At 42.4% G+C, this 19,786-nt stretch overlaps 2 protein-coding genes across 4 annotated transcripts in view; one reads left to right on the top strand and one right to left on the bottom strand.

Moving 5' to 3' along the window:
* Positions 1–12,872, bottom strand: part of LOC126999570 (mediator of RNA polymerase II transcription subunit 13-like) — a 62,460-nt gene extending 49,588 nt beyond the window's left edge. For 2 of the 3 annotated variants that reach the window (XM_050862330.1, XM_050862331.1), the window contains exon 1: positions 12,650–12,871. In XM_050862330.1, coding sequence (XP_050718287.1) covers positions 12,650–12,718 — 69 coding nt within the window. In that variant the 5' untranslated portion in view covers positions 12,719–12,871. Of the gene's footprint in view, positions 1–12,649 lie in introns of all 3 variants that reach the window. The other variant, XM_050862333.1, reaches the window with a different exon arrangement.
* Positions 12,873–14,552: 1,680 nt separating this feature from the next.
* LOC126999569 (39S ribosomal protein L50, mitochondrial-like) lies at positions 14,553–19,254 on the top strand. The gene is made up of 5 exons (XM_050862329.1): positions 14,553–14,720; positions 15,563–15,672; positions 15,952–16,154; positions 17,328–17,447; positions 19,041–19,254. The coding sequence occupies exons 1-5, from the start codon at positions 14,631–14,633 to the stop codon at positions 19,160–19,162; spliced, it is 645 nt and encodes a 214-aa protein (XP_050718286.1). The 5' UTR covers positions 14,553–14,630; the 3' UTR covers positions 19,163–19,254.
* The last annotated feature ends 532 nt before the right edge of the window (positions 19,255–19,786 follow it).

Below are 19,786 nucleotides of genomic sequence, written 5' to 3'. Positions count from 1 at the left end.
CTCCTCCTCCTCATGTTGCCACTGTACTACAACCTTCCTCCTCCTCCTCCTCCTCCTCCTCCTCCACCTCTTTCTCCCACCCCAGCCAATACTATCAATGAGGTACTAATATTAATACTCAGGCTACGTAACTAATACATAAGAAGCCGTGGGAAGGCATCAAGGGAATATATTATAACTGATGGACCTCAACAGAGTGGTGAAAGGGAATAGAGCAGAAAGGACGTATGACACCTCCCATAGTCAAAACTTAACTGCTGGGTGGTAGACTAGGGCGACACATTTAGTATAGTGATAGTGATAGTAATAGGAGTAGTAAAAGTAGTAGTAGTAATAACAATAATAATAATAATAATAATAATAATAATAATAGTGTACTTCCCCCTTCCTCTTCATCCCCTGCTCCTTCCCCTTCATCTCCCCACAGCCTCAATTGATGCTCTCCCACCCTCATCCCCTTCCTTTCCCCAGTCCCCCTCTGTATGACTTAGTGTGTTACCTCTCTCTCTCTCTCTCTCTCTCTCTCTCTCTCTCTCTCTCTCTCTCTCTCCGCCGTCATAAACACCACCACCACTACTACTACTACTACTACCACAACTAATACTAATACTAATAATAAGAAGAAGAAAAAGGAAAATAATAACACAAACAAACATGGACCTCAGCACACACACACACACACACACACACACACACACACACACACACTGTTACCGGGAGAAGAGCCACGATGGAGGAGGAGGAGGAGGAAAATAAATAAAATAAAATGGCGAAAGAGGAAAGTGGAGGAAGGAATGTGGGAATGTGACTTAGGAGGAGGAAGAGGAGGTGGAGGAGGAGGGGAAAATGACGACACAGAAAAAGGAGGAAAAAATGGGAGAAAATGATGCAGATGAAAGTGCGAGTGGAAGAAAAATGAAGCCCTTGAAAAATATGTGATAAGCAAATGGCCGAGAATGTGACGTAGGAGGAGGAGGAGGAGGAGGAGGAGGAGGGGAAAATGACGACACAGAAAGGAGGAAAAAAAGTAGTTAATAAAAATAAGATAATGAGAAGAGGAAGATAAGGAAAGAGAAGAAAATGGAAATAAGAAATAAAGCGATAGAAGGAAGGAAGGAAGGAAAGTGAGGAGAAGGAAAGTGACGTTGAAAAAAAAAAATGAAAGGAAAAAAATATTGATTGGAGATAACACAAAAAAATAAACAAATAAGAAAAAGAAAAAAAAAGAAAAAAATAACAGATTATCAGACCATATTATAAGAGGTGGAAAACGGTGCGTAACTCTCTCTCTCTCTCTCTCTCTCTCTCTCTCTGACCTTTATGTTTCCCTTTGGTCGATTATTCTCAACGTCTGATTAACGGATTGGGCGAAGGTACTCTCTCTCTCTCTCTCTCTCTCTCTAAATTTCCTTTCCTTTCCTTTCCTTTCGTTTCTCTCTCTCTCTCTCTCTCAAAGAAAAAGTAAAATAAATAAAATAAATAAAATCAAGTAACGTTGTTTGTGGAAGCTTCGGGGAACCCTTTACTACACACACACACACACACACACACACACACACACGCTCATGCAAACCTGAAGGAATGGCTCGCATCATGTAGGCTATCTTATCGTCAACCTTGCCACACACACACACACACAGCACAACACTCTTATGCTTGCTCGCCGCTCATCCTGACCTCCTCCTCCTCCTCTTCCTCCTCTGATGTTCCCAAGGCGATTAAAAGAAAAAAAAGTACTAATGAGTGATGAAGTTAATAATAATAATAATAATAATAATAATAATAATAATACGAAGATGAAGAAAAGAAAAAAGAAGAGGATAGGAAAAGAGGAAAAACACTAAGAACACACTTATGAAACCAAAAGAAGAAGAAGCAGAAGAAAAGAAGGAGAAAGAAAGGAAGATTAGCAATAGTCGAAAATGTCTTGATAGTAACAATAATAATAATAATAATAATAAATAAAACGTCAACGCCAATGTTTACAAATGTAAACAAACGTTGCGTCAATCAGCACCATAAAAAAAAAACGTTAGTGGGAGCGATAAAACAACGTTATCATTAAGCAAACACGAGAGAGAGAGGGAGAGAGAAAAAAAAAAAGCAAGCACAGCAGAGCATAGCAAAACAATGATAACCGATGATGCGAGGTGGTGATGGTGGTGGTGGTGGATGTGGTGTTGGTGATGGCGGTGGAAGCTGTGGCTGTGGTTTGGTGGAGGTAAACGAACACACACACACACACATAGCCTTACCAAATAAAATAAGTGTAAAAGAAAATAAAGAAAAAAATAGATAGACATTAGTTATGAGATTTAAAGAACTACATGACAACACACACACACACACACACACACACACACACACACACACACAAAGCCAGAAGGACAGTGGGAGGAGTGAGGAGCTTGTCTGTCTGTCTCTAACGATTCCGCTTAGGTAAGAGATGACGATCGATGAGGAGGAAGTGGTCGTGGCCAGTGGCGGGAAATATAGAGAGGAGAGAGAGGGAGAGAGAGAGGGAGAGGGAGAGAAAGAGGGGGTGGGGCGAAGAAAAGGAAAGAAGAGGAAAAGAAAGGAAATGAGAGAGAGAGAGAGAGAGAGAGAGATAGGTGGAGGAAGGAAATACTGGTGTGTGTGTGTGTGTGTGTGTGTGTGTGTGTGTGTGTGTGTGTGTGTGTGTGTGTGTGTGTGTGTGTGTGTGTGTGTGTGTGTGTGTGTGTGTGTGTGTGTGCGCGCATGATGCTGGTTAATACAGAGATTTAACTTTAACTCATTACACAAACATACAAACATATGCCCTCCCCCCCCTCTCTCTCTCTCTCTCTCTCTCTCTCTCTCTCTCTCTCTCTCTCTCATACCTCAAATACTTTCATCACCTGAGAGAGAGACAAGGAAGCGAAGCAGGAAGAGGAAGGAGACTGACAGGAGGAGGAGGAGGAGGGATTGATAGGCCGGTATTGTCTTAAAACGCTTCTTCTAACTGTTTAAACTTCCCCCGGGGCGTCTTGAGGATTGACACTACCCTCCTCCCCCCCCCCCCTTCCTTCCCCACCGTCCCCTCCCCTTCCCCCAACTCCCCAACCCTTCCTCAAAGTTCCCCTTCCTTTCCCTTGCCTAACGTTCCCTTTCTTTCCCGACCATCCCCATCCCTTCCCCATCATCCCCATTTACCTTCCCAGCCATCCTTATCCCTTCCCTAAAGCCATCCTCTCTTCCCCGACCTCCCCTTTTCCTCCCTGACATCCCCTTCCTCCCCCACCCTCCACAATCTTTCCCTAATGCCCCCTTCCTTTCCTCACCTTCCCCAACCATCCCCTTCCTTTCCCCCATCTTCTCCTTCCCTTCCCTACCATCCCCGACCTCCTCCCTTCCTTCTCCTACCCTTCCCCACCATTCCCTTCCCTTCCCCGCCCTCCTCCTCTTCTCAGCACACACTTATCTAAATTCCCCCATGATGCATCTTGAGGTCTGACACTTCCCTTTGTATTTCTCCTTCCTCCTCCTCCTCCTCCTCTTTCCAGTAACGCATACAAACACTGGAATTCCCGACACTGCACTATTGTCATCTGAATCGCTACTTGTTGCTATATAACGTAATCCCACTTTTGGCCTTTGCTTGGTGCGTGTGCGTGTGCGTGCGTGCGTGTGTGTTAGGAAACTTCTGAACTGTTCCTCTCTCTCTCTCTCTCTCTCTCTCTCTCTCTCTCTCTCTCTCTCTCTCTCTCTCTCTCTCTCTCTCTCTCTCTCTCTCAGCATAATCAGTTTAATAGTTTAAAAAAAAAAATTCCTACTCTTTTTTTCCCTCCCTATCTCTGTCTCTCCTAAGTGTCGTTGTAGTAGTAGTAGTAGTAGTAGTAGTAGTAGTAGTAGTAGTAGTAGGTGTTGCGTTCTTGGGTGTAGCGATGTGTGGCCAGGTGTATCACGTTACCCCCCTCTCTCTCTCTCTCTCTCTCTCTCTCTCTCTCTCTCTCTCTCTCACTGAGCTACAGCGGTTCAAACTTTCCCGGTAATATTTTTTCTCTCACTTCTCTCTCCTTCTCTCCCTCCTCCACCATGCGCCTTCCCTCCCTCCCTCCCTCCCGCATTAGCTCCAATAACGTTTCTCTCAAGCTAATGTATCGCAACGTTTTTTTAACACCTTCCATAAACTCCAGATTAAATGTTTCTAGTTTATTTTTATTTATTTATTTTCTCGCCGTCTCCCGCTTGGCTCGCACTGATGTATGGGAGGAATTTTTAGTGTGTGTGTGTGTGTGTGTGTGTGTGTGTGTGTGTGTGTGTGTGTGTGTGTATTTGTTTTTGCTTTTAACACCACCACCAACAACAACAACAACATAATCAGGCAGGAAGTAACACAGACATATATACACTCATTAAAAATAAAAGAAAAAAATTTCAAATGCAATACTCGATTAATTAAAGACCGGTTGGAAATTTTTTTTTCTTAATTTTCATATTTTCTTAACCTCTAGTTCTTTTTTTCACTCTTTTTCTTCATTTTAACTGTATTCTAAATCTATTTATAATTTTTTCACTTTCCGTCCTTCATTTTCATCGTATTCTTCATCTCTATATAAATTTTTCACTTTTTTCCTTCATTATCATTGTTTTCTTCGTTTATCTCTAGTTTCTTTTTACTTCCAGATAAATACAGATAAAATTTTCACACCTTTTCTTCACTATCATATTTTCTTCAAGTCTCGTCCCTTCCCTTAGACAGACAAACAACACACAGACGGTCAGACAAACACTACGCCTTGCCGTGTCACATATTAGCTTCAATAACGTTTGGGTTACACTGATGCTGCACTTTTTTCCTTCTCTCTTATCTCCCTCTTCCTCCTCACAACTTGTCACACGAATTCACTTCAGTAACATTCATTTCCTCCTAATGTATCTTTGTAGCGGTTTGTATTTCACATTTCAATAAGTTATGAGTCATTTCTTTTCATTCTCATCTCCCTCTTCCTCCTTACAACTTGTCGCTCGCATTCACTTCAGTAACATTTATTTTCTCCTAAAGTATCTTTGTAGCGGTTTGTATTTCACATTCCAATAAGTTATGAGTCACTTCTCCTTCTCATTCTCATCTCCCTCTTCCTCCTCACAACTTGTCACTCGCATTCACTTCAGTAACATTCATTTCCTCCTAATGTATCTTTGTAGCGGTTCGTATTCCACATTTCAATAAGTTATGAGTCACTTCTCCTTCTCATTCTCATCTCCCTCTTCCTCCTTACAACTTGTCACTCGCATTCACTTCAGTAACATTTATTTCCTCCTAACGTATCTTTGTAGCGGTTTGTATTTCACATTCCAATAAGTTACGAGTCACTTCTTCCCTTTCTCGTTCTCTGATTCTCCTCTTTCTCCTTACAACTCGTCACTCGTATTCACTTCAGTAACGTTTATTTCATACTAGCCTAATGTGTTTTTGTACTGGTTCGTATTTCACATTTCAATAAATTATGAGTCACTTCTTCCCTTTCTCGATCGCTTATTCTCACTCGTATTCACTTCAGTAACGTTTACTTTCTCCTTATGTGTCTCTGGATGAAGTGTCGTGGTTCATATTTCACACTTCAAAAGGTTATCTGTCATCCCCATCACTTCTTTTTCTCCCCCTCTCCCTCACAACTTGTCACTCGCATTCACTTCATATCTTCATTTCTCGTAGTCAACCATTTCTTTTCTGTTAATCTATCCATGAATCAAGTGTAGCGGTTCACATTTCACACTTCAGGATGTAGTGTCACTCTTATCTCCCATCTTCCTCACAACTTGTCTCTCGTTTTCACTTCAGTAACAGTTCTTTCCTCCTAATCTATCCATGAATCAAGTGTAGCGGGTCATATTTCACACTTCAGGGCTGGGCAGGGCGGGTGTCACCTCTCTCTCACTCTCCCTCGCTCCCCTCGGCTCCGTCACATGGTTTTTGTTTACCTGTCAGGCCCGACACGTGACAGCTCGGGGCAGCGGCGTCAGCTAGACACAATATGACCAATAAACGCCGCTGTGTCCCCCGCCAGGTTGGATGCGGGGTGGAGACAGGCCTTTCGAGACGTATTATTTGGGCTTCATCGATTTGTAAGGTATTTGATGTTTAAGAGGACTATAAACGCTAATACTTTCCTTTGCTATATGGTGTAGTTCGGTAATTATTCTCGTTCTTAGGGCTTCATCGATTTGTATAGCATTAGGTGTTTATACGGATCATAATAGCCAATATATACTTTCCTTTGCTATATCGTGTACTTCGAAAATCGTTCTTATTTGTGATCTGTATCGTTTTATTAATTTATTATATACTTATCTTTTTGTAATCCCACTTTTATATACCTATTGTTTATACGGATCATAACAGCTAATACTTTCCTTTGCTATATCGTGTACTTCGAAAATCGTCCTTATTTGTGATCTGTATCGTTTTAACAATTTATTATATACTTATCTTTTTGTAATCCCACTTTTATATACCTATTGTTTATACGGACCATAACAGCTAATACTTTCTCTTGCTTAAACGTGTACTTCGAAAATCGTCCTTATTTGTGATCTGTATCGTTTTATCAATTTATTATATGCTTATCTTTTTGTAATCCCATTTCTATCTATTGTTTATACGGACCATAACAGCTAATACTTTCTCTTGCTTAAACGTGTACTTCGAAAATCGTCTTTATTTGTGATCTGTATCGTTTTATTAATTTATTATATACTTATCTTTTTGTAATCCCATTTTTATATACCTATTGTTTATACGGACCATAACAGCTAATAATTTCTCTTGCTTAAACGTGTACTTCGAAAATCGTCCTTATTTGTGATCTGTATCGTTTTAACAATTTATTATATGCTTATCTTTCTGTAATCCCACTTTTATATACCTATTGTTTATACGGATCATGACACCTGACACTTTTTTTCGCTTAATCGTGTACTTCGAAAATCGTTCTTATTTGTGATCTGTATCGTTTTAACAATTTATTATATGCTTATCTTTCTGTAATCCCACTTTTATATACCTATTGTTTATACGGACCATGACACCTGACACTTTGTTTTGCTTAATCGTGTACTTCGAAAATCGTTCTTATTTGTGATCTGTATCGTTTTTTACTCATTATCTACCTTTTTTTTAATCCTACATTTGTTTGTTGTTTAAATAGTTCAAACGAGCTAATATTTCCTTTTGCTAAATCGTATGCTTCAATATTTATCCCACTTTGACTTGTATTTATTTCATCCACCCACTGTTTACATTTTCGTAACCCCACATGTGTTTGCTGTCTATATTTGGTCAATAAGAACTAATATTTCCTTTCGTTAAATCATGTATTTCAATAGTTATCAGTATTTGTAACCTGCATTGCTTTACTTATCACATTATTTATCTTTTTCTAACTCCACATGTGCTTGTCAAAATCGACCACAACTGATAATACTTTCTACTGATTCGTATATTTTGACTAAAAATTATTCTTTTGTAACCCCTTTTAATTTATCTCCCCATCATTTATCTCTCAGTAACTCCACATGACTCATCAAGTACATAATCTTCCCTCTTGTTCTCCTCCCAGCCAATTAGCTTATGTACGATGTGTGTTTGAAGAGCCGTACGTGGTCAATGAACCTGCTAGAACTCTATTTACTCACTCGTCTTTCCTATGTCAACAAGGCCACATCACGCAACACCTCTGCCCTCTACTTTTGATCTATCTCCTTCCCTTCCTCCTTTTCTCCTCTCATTTCATCTGGTTTTAATCATTCTATCTTTACCTTGTGATGTGGGTCGTTACTATCGATCTATCCATCTTCTGTATATCCACAACACTCAACTTTAATTTTTCTTATTATTTATGTTTATCTGAGCTGTGATTTGGGTGTTTTATAAACCTGTCAATCTATCTATCTAACTCTTGTATGCCCATAAGACTCTATTTTCGTCTTTTTCCTCTAATTTATTTATATTTGTGCCGTGATATGGATGCTTATTGAACTTATCGACCTCTCTATTCATCTTTCATATTCCCATAAGACTCTATTTTCCTTTTTTTTCTTTAATTTATTTTTATTTGTCCCTGATACGGATGACTACTAAACCAATTCCACTATTTCTTCACTATCTTTTGAATGTTCAGACGCCTTCACTTTCTTTCCTTTCTTTCTTTTAATTATTCTTATTTATCCACTGTGATATAGGTGATTAAACAAAGCTATCGATCTATCTAACTTTTCATTTCCACGAGCATTCACTTTCTTTCTTTCCTTCCTTTCTTCTTTTAATTATTCTTATCAACGCACTGTGATGTGGGTACTTAAATAAACCTATCTATCTATATAACTTTTGTATGCTCACACACCTTCGTTTTATTTCCTTTCTTCTTCTCTAAATTATTCTTATCAACGCACTGTGATGTGGGTGATTAACTATCTATCTATATAACTTTTGTATGCTCACACGCCTTCACTTTCTTTCTTCTCTAAAAGATTCTTATCCATGCACTGTGACGTGGGTGATTAAATAAACCAATTGATCTATATAAACTTTGTATCCCCACACGCCTCCACACACACAATTTTCTTCTTATATATCCTTATCTATGCACTTTGATATGAGTGATCAACAAACCTATCAATTTATCTAACTTTGTATGCCCACAAGACACGCCTCCACAAATCACTATCCTCACCGCACTGGAAGCCTCTCAAGGGCAAGGAAACACGCTAAAAAATCCTGCCTACCTACCTCTCCTATTCCCTTCCCTTCTCGTCTCGCATACCTTCACACACACACACACCCACAACACCCACGCGGGGATCAGCCTCTTAATTAGCATCCCCTGCGCTATGGCCCTTTAATTCCCGGTTGTTACTAAGTACGGCGGCGGGCGAGTGTTGAGGCTTCAAGTTCTGGTTGTTATCACCTGTGACGCGCCGCGCTTTCCGCTCCCGACTACTGCAGGTGGGACGGTCCGTGTTCTCAGGGGCTTCCACCTCTCACATCAAATATTTCCGAAGGCCGCAAAAGAGATTAATCGGGTTCTAATGAGTGTTTTTTTCATGTTCACGGTACATAAGCCTTGTCAAACTATCCCCAGACTCATAACACTACATATGGCAATACTAACACAAGTTCATAACACTACCCATGGCAATACTAACACAAGCTCTGCGATAGCCTTATAATATGTGGATGTAAGCATTTTCAAATGCCACAAATGAGATTATTGGGTTCTCATGTGTGTTTTCACGTTCACGGTGCAGAAGCCTTATCAAACAATCACTGGGCGCATGACACAACACAATACTAACACAACCTCTACGAAAACCTTATATTATAAGGGTGTGTAAGCCCCGAAATGTCTGAGAATATGGGTCACAAAGGAGATTTTTCGGGTTATCATAGTATATTTTTCAACTTAACGGTGCAGAAGCCTTGTCACACTATCACCAGGCACATAACACTACCCATGGAAATACTAACACAAGCACTATTAAACCTTCTAATGTGTGTATAAGCCCCGAAATGCCTAAGAATATGGGTCACGTTCACGGTGCAGAAGTCTTGTCAAACTATCACCAGGCTCATAACAGTACCCATGGCAATACTAACACAACCTCTACAAAAGCCCTATAATATGTGTGTAGGTCCCAAAATATGTAAGGATATAGACACCGTTAACATGGCGGGTCTCCGTGGTAAGGAAGTCCCAGAGGAAATGTTTAAAGCTCTATGAAAGACTCGTGTTTGCTTGTTGTTTTATACGTAATACAAAGAGGGACTGCGGTAGCTAGGCTTTTAATGACGCTGCAGGGTATACACGTGACATTCTCTCTCTCTCTCTCTCTCTCTCTCTCTCTCTCCTATCACACCACAAGAGGACAAACTGCTATCGTGGCGAGCGCGCGTGACTGCAGTATTTCACCGTCTCAATAATCACTCAAGCCGTGTGACAGGCAGCTCTCTATCGCCCTATCTCCGTATTAGCCGCTCCAGTCAGCCGCCAGTGTCAGCCAGTCTGTCAGGCAGTCCTATCAACATATTTGCTACACCGTGAATAAGCATGACTCATATTTCTTTCCCGGAACATCCCTTGAATTCATCTTTAGCGTGTATATATATCACGAGACTGCAGCGGCTATACGTTGTGATACGGTAAGATCAATGGGACATCTATACGTCTCTTTGATCTTTTTATAATACACGTATGTCACTAGGTCGGTCGTTGGACGAATGCAAGGCAGTGTGTGTGTGTGCGTGCGTGTGTGCGTGCGTCTGTGTGTGTGTAATTATTTACATTTCAAAGTTAATCAAGTTTGCATAATTATATCTTCTTATTCACTTAATTTCCAGATGAGTATATCTATTAATATTATGCTACACTTCCCTAACAATCACTACTACTACTACTTCCCTTATGAATAACTGCTTTATGCTTGATCTGCAACCACACACACACACGTACACACGCAAAAAAATAGGAAAAACAAAATAAAATACAACGCTACAATACTAATACAACACCACGAGTACCTAAACAACACCATGTAACTGTGTAGTGATGGTGGTGGTGGTGGTGATGGCGGGAGGGAGAGGCAGTGATGCACCACTACTTCCACCATCATCACCACCACGACACAACACCGCAAAAAGGACTTCACTGGGTAGGCTCGGCTCAGGTAGGCTTGTTAGATAGGCTCACACACACACAAGCCCTCTCTCTTTCTCCCTCTCTCTCTCTCTCTTCCCTCCCTCACCACCTGGGCTAAAATGACTAGGTTGCAACACAAAGAAAGCAAAAACCATTAAGCGGCCCCCCCCCCAACCCCACCAGATTTCACCTCAACCCCCCACACACCCCCACCGGCTGTCCCTCCCTCACTCCCTCTCGCCCCCCCTCACAAGCGGTTTCCACCCTTACCGACGTGACATGTCTCCACTTCACACTCCCTTTTCACCCTCTCTTTCCCTCCCTAGGCACTCAAAACACAGTACACACACGCAAAATTTCCATACCGAGACGCACACCCACGCCCACGGGTGCAGGGGCGGGGTAAGAGCGGAAAACAGCGGAAAGAACAATGTAGGGCAGGGAAATAGTCGGTGAATGTTCCGTGTGGCACCCTCAAGAACATCAAGCATTTTTAGGGGATAGGAGACGGAATTTCGGGTATTTCAGGGCATTGAGGGGTGGTAGATGCAAGGGCAGGGGTCAGGGCTAGCATGAGGGGCACCGGGGAGCAAGGGAAATGGGAGAAACACCCGCACAACCATGTCACACTCCTCATTCAAATGCCTTCGACTGACCATGGCGAAGAAACTACTGAGCCATTATCAGGGGAGAGGAGACGGAATTTCGGGTATTTTAGGGCACTGGGGGGTGGTAGATGCAAGGGCAGGGGTCAGGGGAAGCATTAGGGGCACCGGGGGGCAGGGGAAGCGGGGGAAAAATGGAAAAATATCGAAAAGAATTATGTGGGGCAGGAAAACAGTGGGTGAATGTTCTGTCTGTAGCTAACACATCAAGCATTTTTAGGGGAGCGGAGACGGAACTTCGGGTACTTCATGGCACAGGGTGATAGGAAAAGAGGAGGAAAGGAGAACGAATGAGAAAATAGAAGAGAAAGGAAAAATGAGGGGAAATAGCCGACACAACAGAATTTGGAGTGCCATTTTCAGGGGCAAGTAGACGGAATTTCGGGGTATTTCAGGGCATGGGGTATTGGGAAAAAGAAGAGGAAAGGAGATCGAGTGAGAAAAGAGAGGAGGGAAAGGAAAAGAAATGGGGGGAAATAGCCGACACAACAGAATTTGGAGTGCCATTTTCAGGGGCAAGGGAACGGAATTTCGGGGTATGTCAGGGCACGGGGTGATGAGGAAAGAATAATAGAGGAGGAAGGAAGGGAAAGGGGACAGGAGAATATGGGAAATGTGGAGAAATATCGAAAAGTATAATGTAGGGCAGGCGAGCACAGCAAGCATTTTAAGGGAAAGGAGACGGAATTTCGGGTATTTTAGGGCACGGGGTGATGGGGGGAGAAGGGGGAAGGTGAGAGGAAGAGAAAAATACCAGGAAAACAGAGAAAAAAGTGAAAAATAGCCGCCAGGACCATTTCTTTGACCCCCTTCAAGCACCGTTTATGGGAGAGAAGACGAGATTCATGGTGTTTTAGGGCACGGGGAAGAAGGAAAAGGGCAGAAAAGGAAGAAGCAAGGCGAAGGGAAGCGGAAAATGAAGGGAAAAGGAGAGGAAAGTGGAGAAATAGCCGCCAGGACCATTTCTTTGACCCCCTTCAAGCACCTTTTAGGGTAGAGTAGACAAAATTCATGGTGTTTTAGGGCACGGGGAGGAAGAGAAAGGACAGAAAAGGAAGAAGCAAGGCGAAGGGAAGCGGAAAACGAAGGGAAAAGGAAAGGAAAGTGGAGAAATAGCCGCCAGGACCATTTCTTTGACCCCCTTCAAGCACCGTTTATGGGAAAGAAGACCAAATCCAGGGTGTTTTAGGGCACGGGGAGGAAGGAAAAGGACAGAAAATGAAGAAGCAAGGCGAAGGGAGGCGGAAAACGAAGGTAAAGGGAAAGGAAAGTGGAGAAATAGCCGCCAGAACAGTTGGGTCTCAGGCGCCTTCCCCGGACACTCACCAAGGCGAAGAAATTGGTGTGGCAATCTTCAAGGCTTGCCCCGTTCGTTTGCGAGTTCGTGGACATCATCGAGCCATTTTCGACGCTACGCTTGTATCCATCCACACGCCATGGATCGGGCGCCGCGTAAACCTCCAGATAACCACAATATCACTCCATTGGATCCACACTATAATGGCGGAGAGGAAAGGGGCGACGTTCCAACGATGCTCCCGCTCCAAGATGTCAGCGGGCCGATTTTACTCCCACCATATTTCCTATCACTATATACCCTCCTGAGAGCTTCCACAGAACTCGAATTATTATAGACAGGCCATTATTTATTTATTATTATGAAAGATACACCCATAACGATGCTCCCGCTTTAAGATGTCAGCGGGCCGATTTTACTCCTACCATATTTCCTATCACTATATATCCTCCTGAGGGCTTCCACGGAACTCAAATTGTTATAGACAGTCCATTATTTATTTATTATTATGGAAGATACACCACAAACGATGTTCCAAGTCACCGATTTCAAGCTGCCCGATTTACTCCACCATATTTCCTCTTTCCCTCTCCCCATATTATTTTTTTAGAGCTTCCACAGACCTCATATTATCATAGACAGTCCATTATTTACTATTTATTTATTATTATGGAAGATACACCCAAAACAATATATGCTGCCGGTCACCGATTTCCAGCTGCCCGATTTACGCCATCATATTTCCTCTTTTCCTCTCCCTATGTTACACCTACACCTACACCGAGCACAAATGATTACAAAAAGGTCCATATTTTATTATTATTATGGGAAGTACACCCAAAACAATGATGTCGCTCACCGATTTCAAGATGTCATCAGGCCGATTTTACGACGACATATTTATCTCCCTATATTACTTTAGAGCTTCCACTGATCCCAGATTATTATAAACAGTTCTTAGTTTATTATTATTATGGAAAATACACCCAAATAGACCCAAAACGATATATATGCCGCGCGGTCACCGATTTCAAGATGTCGATTTTAATTACGTCCTCATATATTTGGGGCTACTATATAGTACTTCTTTGAGCGCCGCCACTGAACTCAAAATTATTACAGACATGTAGTCCATATCTTATTATTATTATGGAAGGTATACACTCAAATGATATGCCGCCGGTCGCCGATTTCAAGATGCCGATCTACGCCCATGCACATATTTGAGGCCGCCTACCTCTATATATTCCTTCTGTATACCCTCCACTAAATTCAAATTATTACAGACAGACCATATATACTTTATTATTATTATGGAAAGAATTAACACCCAAATATATACCCATGACACTGCCGCTCGCCGATTTCAATGCCGATTTTGCGCCCACATATATCTTGCTAAGTTCTAAATTAGTGTAGCAAAAGAAAATAAGCTTTCCTAACCTTATCTAACTTAACAACATTTTATTATTATAGAAAATACACCGAATATACTACCGAATATACTGTATATTATGGATAAAATGAGGCCGATTTACCGCCCACATATATTATCTCTCCGTATTCCTTTTTAGGCCCTCCACCGAACCCAGACTACTATATACAGTCCGTATTTTATTATTATTATAGAAAATACATCTAATACACTTTAAACTATAGGGTAACTGGCAACGTCCTCTGTCAAAAGCCGTCGTCCATTTAATCCCCAAACTCGCCCTTTCTCCCTACAAACAAAGGTCGCAGAGGAGCAAAATGACACCGGGAATTATTTTTAGTCATTTGTTTACATGAAAATTTACACTATTTGGGGTCAGTGGTCAAAGTTAGGTGGATTTAGAAGAGTGTCACGGGAGCCTTGGGAGTGGCGGCCAGCGGCGTGCACGAGGCCGCTGATTGGCTGCCGGGGTCGTCCTCCTCCTCCTCTTCTTTTGACCTCCTGCTCCTCCTCTTCCTCTTCTCTAGACCTGTTTATTCCTCCTCCTCCTCTTCTCTGACCTGCTCCTCCTTACCATGGCGGCCCCGGTGAGAGGGTTTCGTCTGCTGCTGCCCCGACGCCCGGCCGCCCACACGCCCGCACGCCCATTCTTCAGCCCCGCGAAGGTGAGGAATTAAACGTTAAGTATCAGTGACTACAACCTTTAAGGGGGGCCACAAACACAAACTACAAATAATTGCTGTATATATTGTGTAGGGTTAGCTTTGAAATAGGTGCCCGTAAGGAAGATGCCCCTGCCAGCGAGCTCCGTCCCTGCCAGCGGTGCGCCCTTCACGCCGGGAACACATCAACCGCACCGACACAGGCCAGGAACACACTCCATGGCACTTTTTGGCACCTGGGGACTCCTCATTGTGGACCATAATCGTGCCATCATCAAGGCATCACCCGCAACCCAAGTGCCTCGGTAGGGCTGCAGAATCCCTCTGGGTAGGAAGGAGAAGCTTGCCATAGGAATACTATACAGACCGCCCAGCCTTAACAGGGATTGTAGCCAACCCCTTTGTTACAGGAAATTAGTACCGGTAGGGCGTCAAGATATAGGAATGTGTATGTAATTGGGAATTTTAATTATAGGAAGATAGACTGGGATACTTTATCAGGAGACCAGGAGGTGCAGCAGGCAGAAGAGGGAGCCCCTGCAATAGGTGTGAGGGTTGCAGAGGAAGGGCTGACAGCCATGCCTCGCCCCTGCCTGGGTTGTTTCAGTAAAAGTCTGCCTAAGTAATCAGCATTTTCCACAGTTATTTAGTTCATTCTTAATTAAGCATCCTTCTAGTGTGTGAACAGATCAGTAAACACTATTAGTTTTTGTTATCGATAATTTTCTATTTGCATCAATTTCAACATTATTTTCATCCTGGCATCCATTGTCAGACTCTTTTGTTACTGTCTCTGTTTTTTGCCCTTGCTGTAAAAAAAACTACTATGTTCCTTTTCTTCCCAGGATGACAAGCCCGGCCCAGCCCCGGCCAGCGCCAGCCCCGAAGAGGAGCTGGACGTCCTTCCAGCTGACAGAAAACTGGACTTCGACGCTACCTCCCTGGCCGCACGGGGGTGAGCACTTGGGTCCATGTTATTTAACCAATCCTTACTCCATCTATTAATAATGCTTTCACAGTAGATGTTGGGGTTTCCATGGGGGGTATCCTGAGCCTAGTGGTAGTTTTGCAAGGCTTCTGTGCTGTGAATGGGCGTAAGTTCATGGATAGTGAGGTTTGGTGGGGTCACGTCTACAGGAGCCTCCTTGCTTAGGTCTATCATCCTCTTGCAGACTCCTTGTTCTGATGCTCTCCTTTATATTTTATGGTTACTCACTCTGCCAACCCTCAACAGGTACCTGAGGAGCCAGAAGCCATACAAACCACCAGGAGATGCAGGACAAAAGGTCTTGGGCATCTGCGAGCGTGTGCTGGGGACCCAGGCACCCAACGCGACCTTCCCAAGTGCCCAGGACAAGTGGAAGGTGCTGACCCAGTGTTCCCAAGCCCTCGGCCACACGCTGCCCAACTCCCTCCTGCACCGTGTCACTAGTGTGGGTGAGTGGCACCCTTATAGGAAAAATAGTTTTGTCATATCTTCCTTTTATTCGTCCCTTCTATCTCCTCTTTCTTCTCGGGTCTTCTTCCCCTCTTTAATCATCTTTTGCTTCCTTTGCCTCCTCATTTCCTTCCCTCTGTCCCACCTCTCCTTCCTTCTTCCCCTTCATTATTCTGTTTTTTTAAGTAACATTTCTCGTACGGTTAAATACAAATACACAGAGATAAGTGCACTGACCATCCTTAGGTAGCTTTGTTTAGGTCATGCTGGAGAGGTTGAGTAGTTTCAATGTTTCAGTACAAGACAGTCTAGGTAATTTGCACTTCCTACAGTTTATTTATACATTATCAACATCTTTCTGAGGGTGTGTACAGGGATATCTTGCACAGGTTATGGCAAAACGCTTCTTAGGTATGGTCAGTTGAGGGGCGTTAAAGATCAGGTCACCAACTCGCATTTTAACTCATTGGTGATCCCCCCCTTACATCCTCTTCCCTATACCCCCTTCCCCTCCCATCCCCTTTGTCTCTCCCTCTTCTACAGGATTAGGAATGGAAGGAAAAACCTGCTATTATACCAGTGAAGCTTTGTAAAGATTAAGACTGATAAATGGTCTTCGATTTGATCTTTGTACCTCATTTCAATTTTCTTTAGGATTAGGAAGGGAAGAAGAAGGCTGCCATTGTACTAGTGAAGCTTGTTAAGATGAAGACTGATAAATGTTCTTCAATTTCATGATTTTTGTACCTCATCTCATTTTTCCAGAGTATTTTCTTTTCCTGATATGAGTATTAATTGGAGTATATATAGTGGGCATGAAGTGGCGAGCATACCCTAGAGCAGCACCATAAATAATACAGTAATTGAATAAAGAAAAATTTATAACAAATAAATCAATAAATAACATAAATAGAGCAAGAATCCAAGTCAAAAGTTATCATCTTGCAGTTGTTAATGTGTCTTCCTGTCAAAATAAATAAATAAAAGTAAATAAATGAATAGGTAGAATAAATAGAATAGAGAAATAGATAGATAAATATAATAAATACTAACCCAGTCACAGTCATTTATACTTATCCACAGAGGAGCTAGTGACATTCTACCTCACACAAATATATGAATAGATAAATATGATAAATACAAAGTCACAATCATCTTCCCCTTGCCCACAGAAGAGCTGGTGACCTTCTACCTCACCCCTGTCAACACCACAGTGCCCCTGGACATGATGAAGGACATGGACCTGCCCAAGAACCTGCATGTCACCTATAACTACACCAGGTTCCATCCAGGTAAGCCGCCCTCCCTCCCCCCCTCAACTGGCTCATTCCTTTCATTCATTGTCTATTTTTCTTTATGTATTCCTTCTTTCTTATAATTTTCCTTCCTTCCTCTTTATTCCTTCTTTCCTCTGAGTTTCCTTCCACTCTTCCTTCCTTCCCTCGTATTCCTTTTCTCCTAGGTTTTTAATTCCTTCCTTCTTTATACCCTCATTCCTACTGCGTTTTCTTCCTCTCTGTTGCCTCCTTTCTTCAACTCTCCATTCCTCTGTACCCTCTCCTTCCTACTGCTTTTTCGGACTAAGGTGGGTGTGGGGTGGGGATGTAGGGGGTGGGGGGTAGAGGATTGGAGTAGAGAAGGAGGAAGGGAAGGGAAGGGGAGGTTAGGTTAGGAAGAGGAGGAGGAAGAAAGGGAAGGGAAGGTTAGGTTAAGTTAGGTCAATTTTCTGTCCTTCCCCTCATTTCATTTCTTTCCTTATTCCTACAGCATTTCCTTTCTCTGTGTTGCCTCCTTTCTTTAGCTTTCCATTCCTCTGTACCCTCTCCTTCCTACTGCTTTTTCGGACAAAGGTGTGGTGGAGGGGGTGTGGGGTAGTGGATTGGAGTGGAGGAGGAGGAGGAGGAAGAGGAAGGGAAGGGGAGGTTAGGTTAGGTTAAGAGGAGGAGGAAGAAAGGGAAGGTAAGGTTAGGTTAAGTTAGGGCAATTTTCTGTCCTTCCCCTCTCTTCATTTCTTTCCTCATTCCTTCAGCTTTTCTTCCTCTCTGTTTCCTCCTTTCTTTAGCTTTCCATTCCTGTGTACTCCTTCCTACAGCTTTTCCTTCCTCTCTATTCTCTCCGTTCTACAATTTTCTGTCCTTCCCCTCTCTTCATTTCTCTCCATAACTTTCCTTCTATGCTATTTCCTCCTTTGTATAATCTCAATGCTTTCAAGAGGGGACTCATCTATAGTGTATGCCCCTAACTCAACCTTACCATCACATATTCTCCTGGTAATGTTTTCTCTTCCCTCCCCTCGCTTCATTTCTTTCCATAACTTTCCCTCTATGCTGTTCCCTCCTTTGTATAATCTCAATGCTTTCAAGAGGGGACTCATCTATAGTGTATGCCCCTAACTCAACCTTACCATCACATATTCTCCTGGTAATGTTTTCACTTCCTTCCCCTCGCTTCATTTCTTTCCCTAACTTTACTTCTATGCTATTCCCTCCTTTATATCATCTCATTGCTTTCAAGAGGGGAGACATCTATAATCTATGCCCCTAACTCTATCTCTGTCATCACATTTTCTCCTGGTAGTCTTCACTTCCTTCCCCTCGTTTCATTTCTTTCTATAACTTTCCTTTGATGCTATTCCCTCCTTTGTACAGTCTCAGTTCTTTCAAGAGGGGAGGCATTTATAGAGTATGACCCTAACTCTACCATTACATTTTCTCCTTGTAATGTCTTCACTTCCTTCCCTTCGCTTCATTTCTTTCCATAGCTTTTCCTCTATAGTCTATGCTATTCCCTCCTTCATACAGTCTCAGTTCTTTCAAGAGGTGAGGCATCTCAAACTCTACCTTTTCATTTTCTTCTGGTAATGTCTGCACTTCCTTCCCCTGCAGAGACGGACACCAAGTTTGGGGGCGTGTCTGTCTTCACCAAGGACTCCACGCTTGTCGTCGGTCTCAAGAACAAGAAGCGCTACCCAGGCTACAACGCAGAGACCAGCTGGCCCTCTAAATGAAGCACCATGGCTGGCAGTGTGTCGTACTCCACCTGAAATTGACCTCTTCTGACTTCTTGCGCTTTTTTTTTTTTTTTTTTGTTTGTTTTTTTAATCAATCTTCAACTCATGATTGGTTATGTTTAGGCTTCACTTGTTCTTAGGTGGAGGATCAAATACCTCTCTTGTCATTCTGTACATAGGGAGATCAAATACCAATTTAAAAATTATGAGTCCTTTATCAATCTTCAACTCATGATTGTTTATGTTTGAAGAGGAGCAGCTTTAGGCTTTACTTGCTCTTAAGTGGAGGATCAAACACATCTCTTGTCATTCTGTACAGAGGAGGATCAAATACCAATATCAAAATTATGAGTCCTTTATCAATCTTCAATTCATGATTGGTTATTTTTGAAGAGCAGCGGCTTTAGGCTTTACTGTTCTTAGGTGGAGGATCGGACGCCTCTCTTGTCATTCTGTACATAGGAGGATCAAATACCTTTCTGTCATTCTGTACATATCTCACACATAATAATAAGATGAACAGCAGTGTTTTGTTTCAGCTAGTGTTTCTTACTCTTGAAATATATACCTTGTTAAACAGGGAAAATAAAAAAAAAGTTTGTTAATTCATAGTTTGATTCT

The sequence above is a fragment of the Eriocheir sinensis genome, chromosome 16, assembly GCF_024679095.1.
Source record: "Eriocheir sinensis breed Jianghai 21 chromosome 16, ASM2467909v1, whole genome shotgun sequence".
NCBI lineage: Eukaryota > Metazoa > Arthropoda > Malacostraca > Decapoda > Varunidae > Eriocheir > Eriocheir sinensis.
This window is presented reverse-complemented; position numbering and strand designations above follow the sequence as displayed.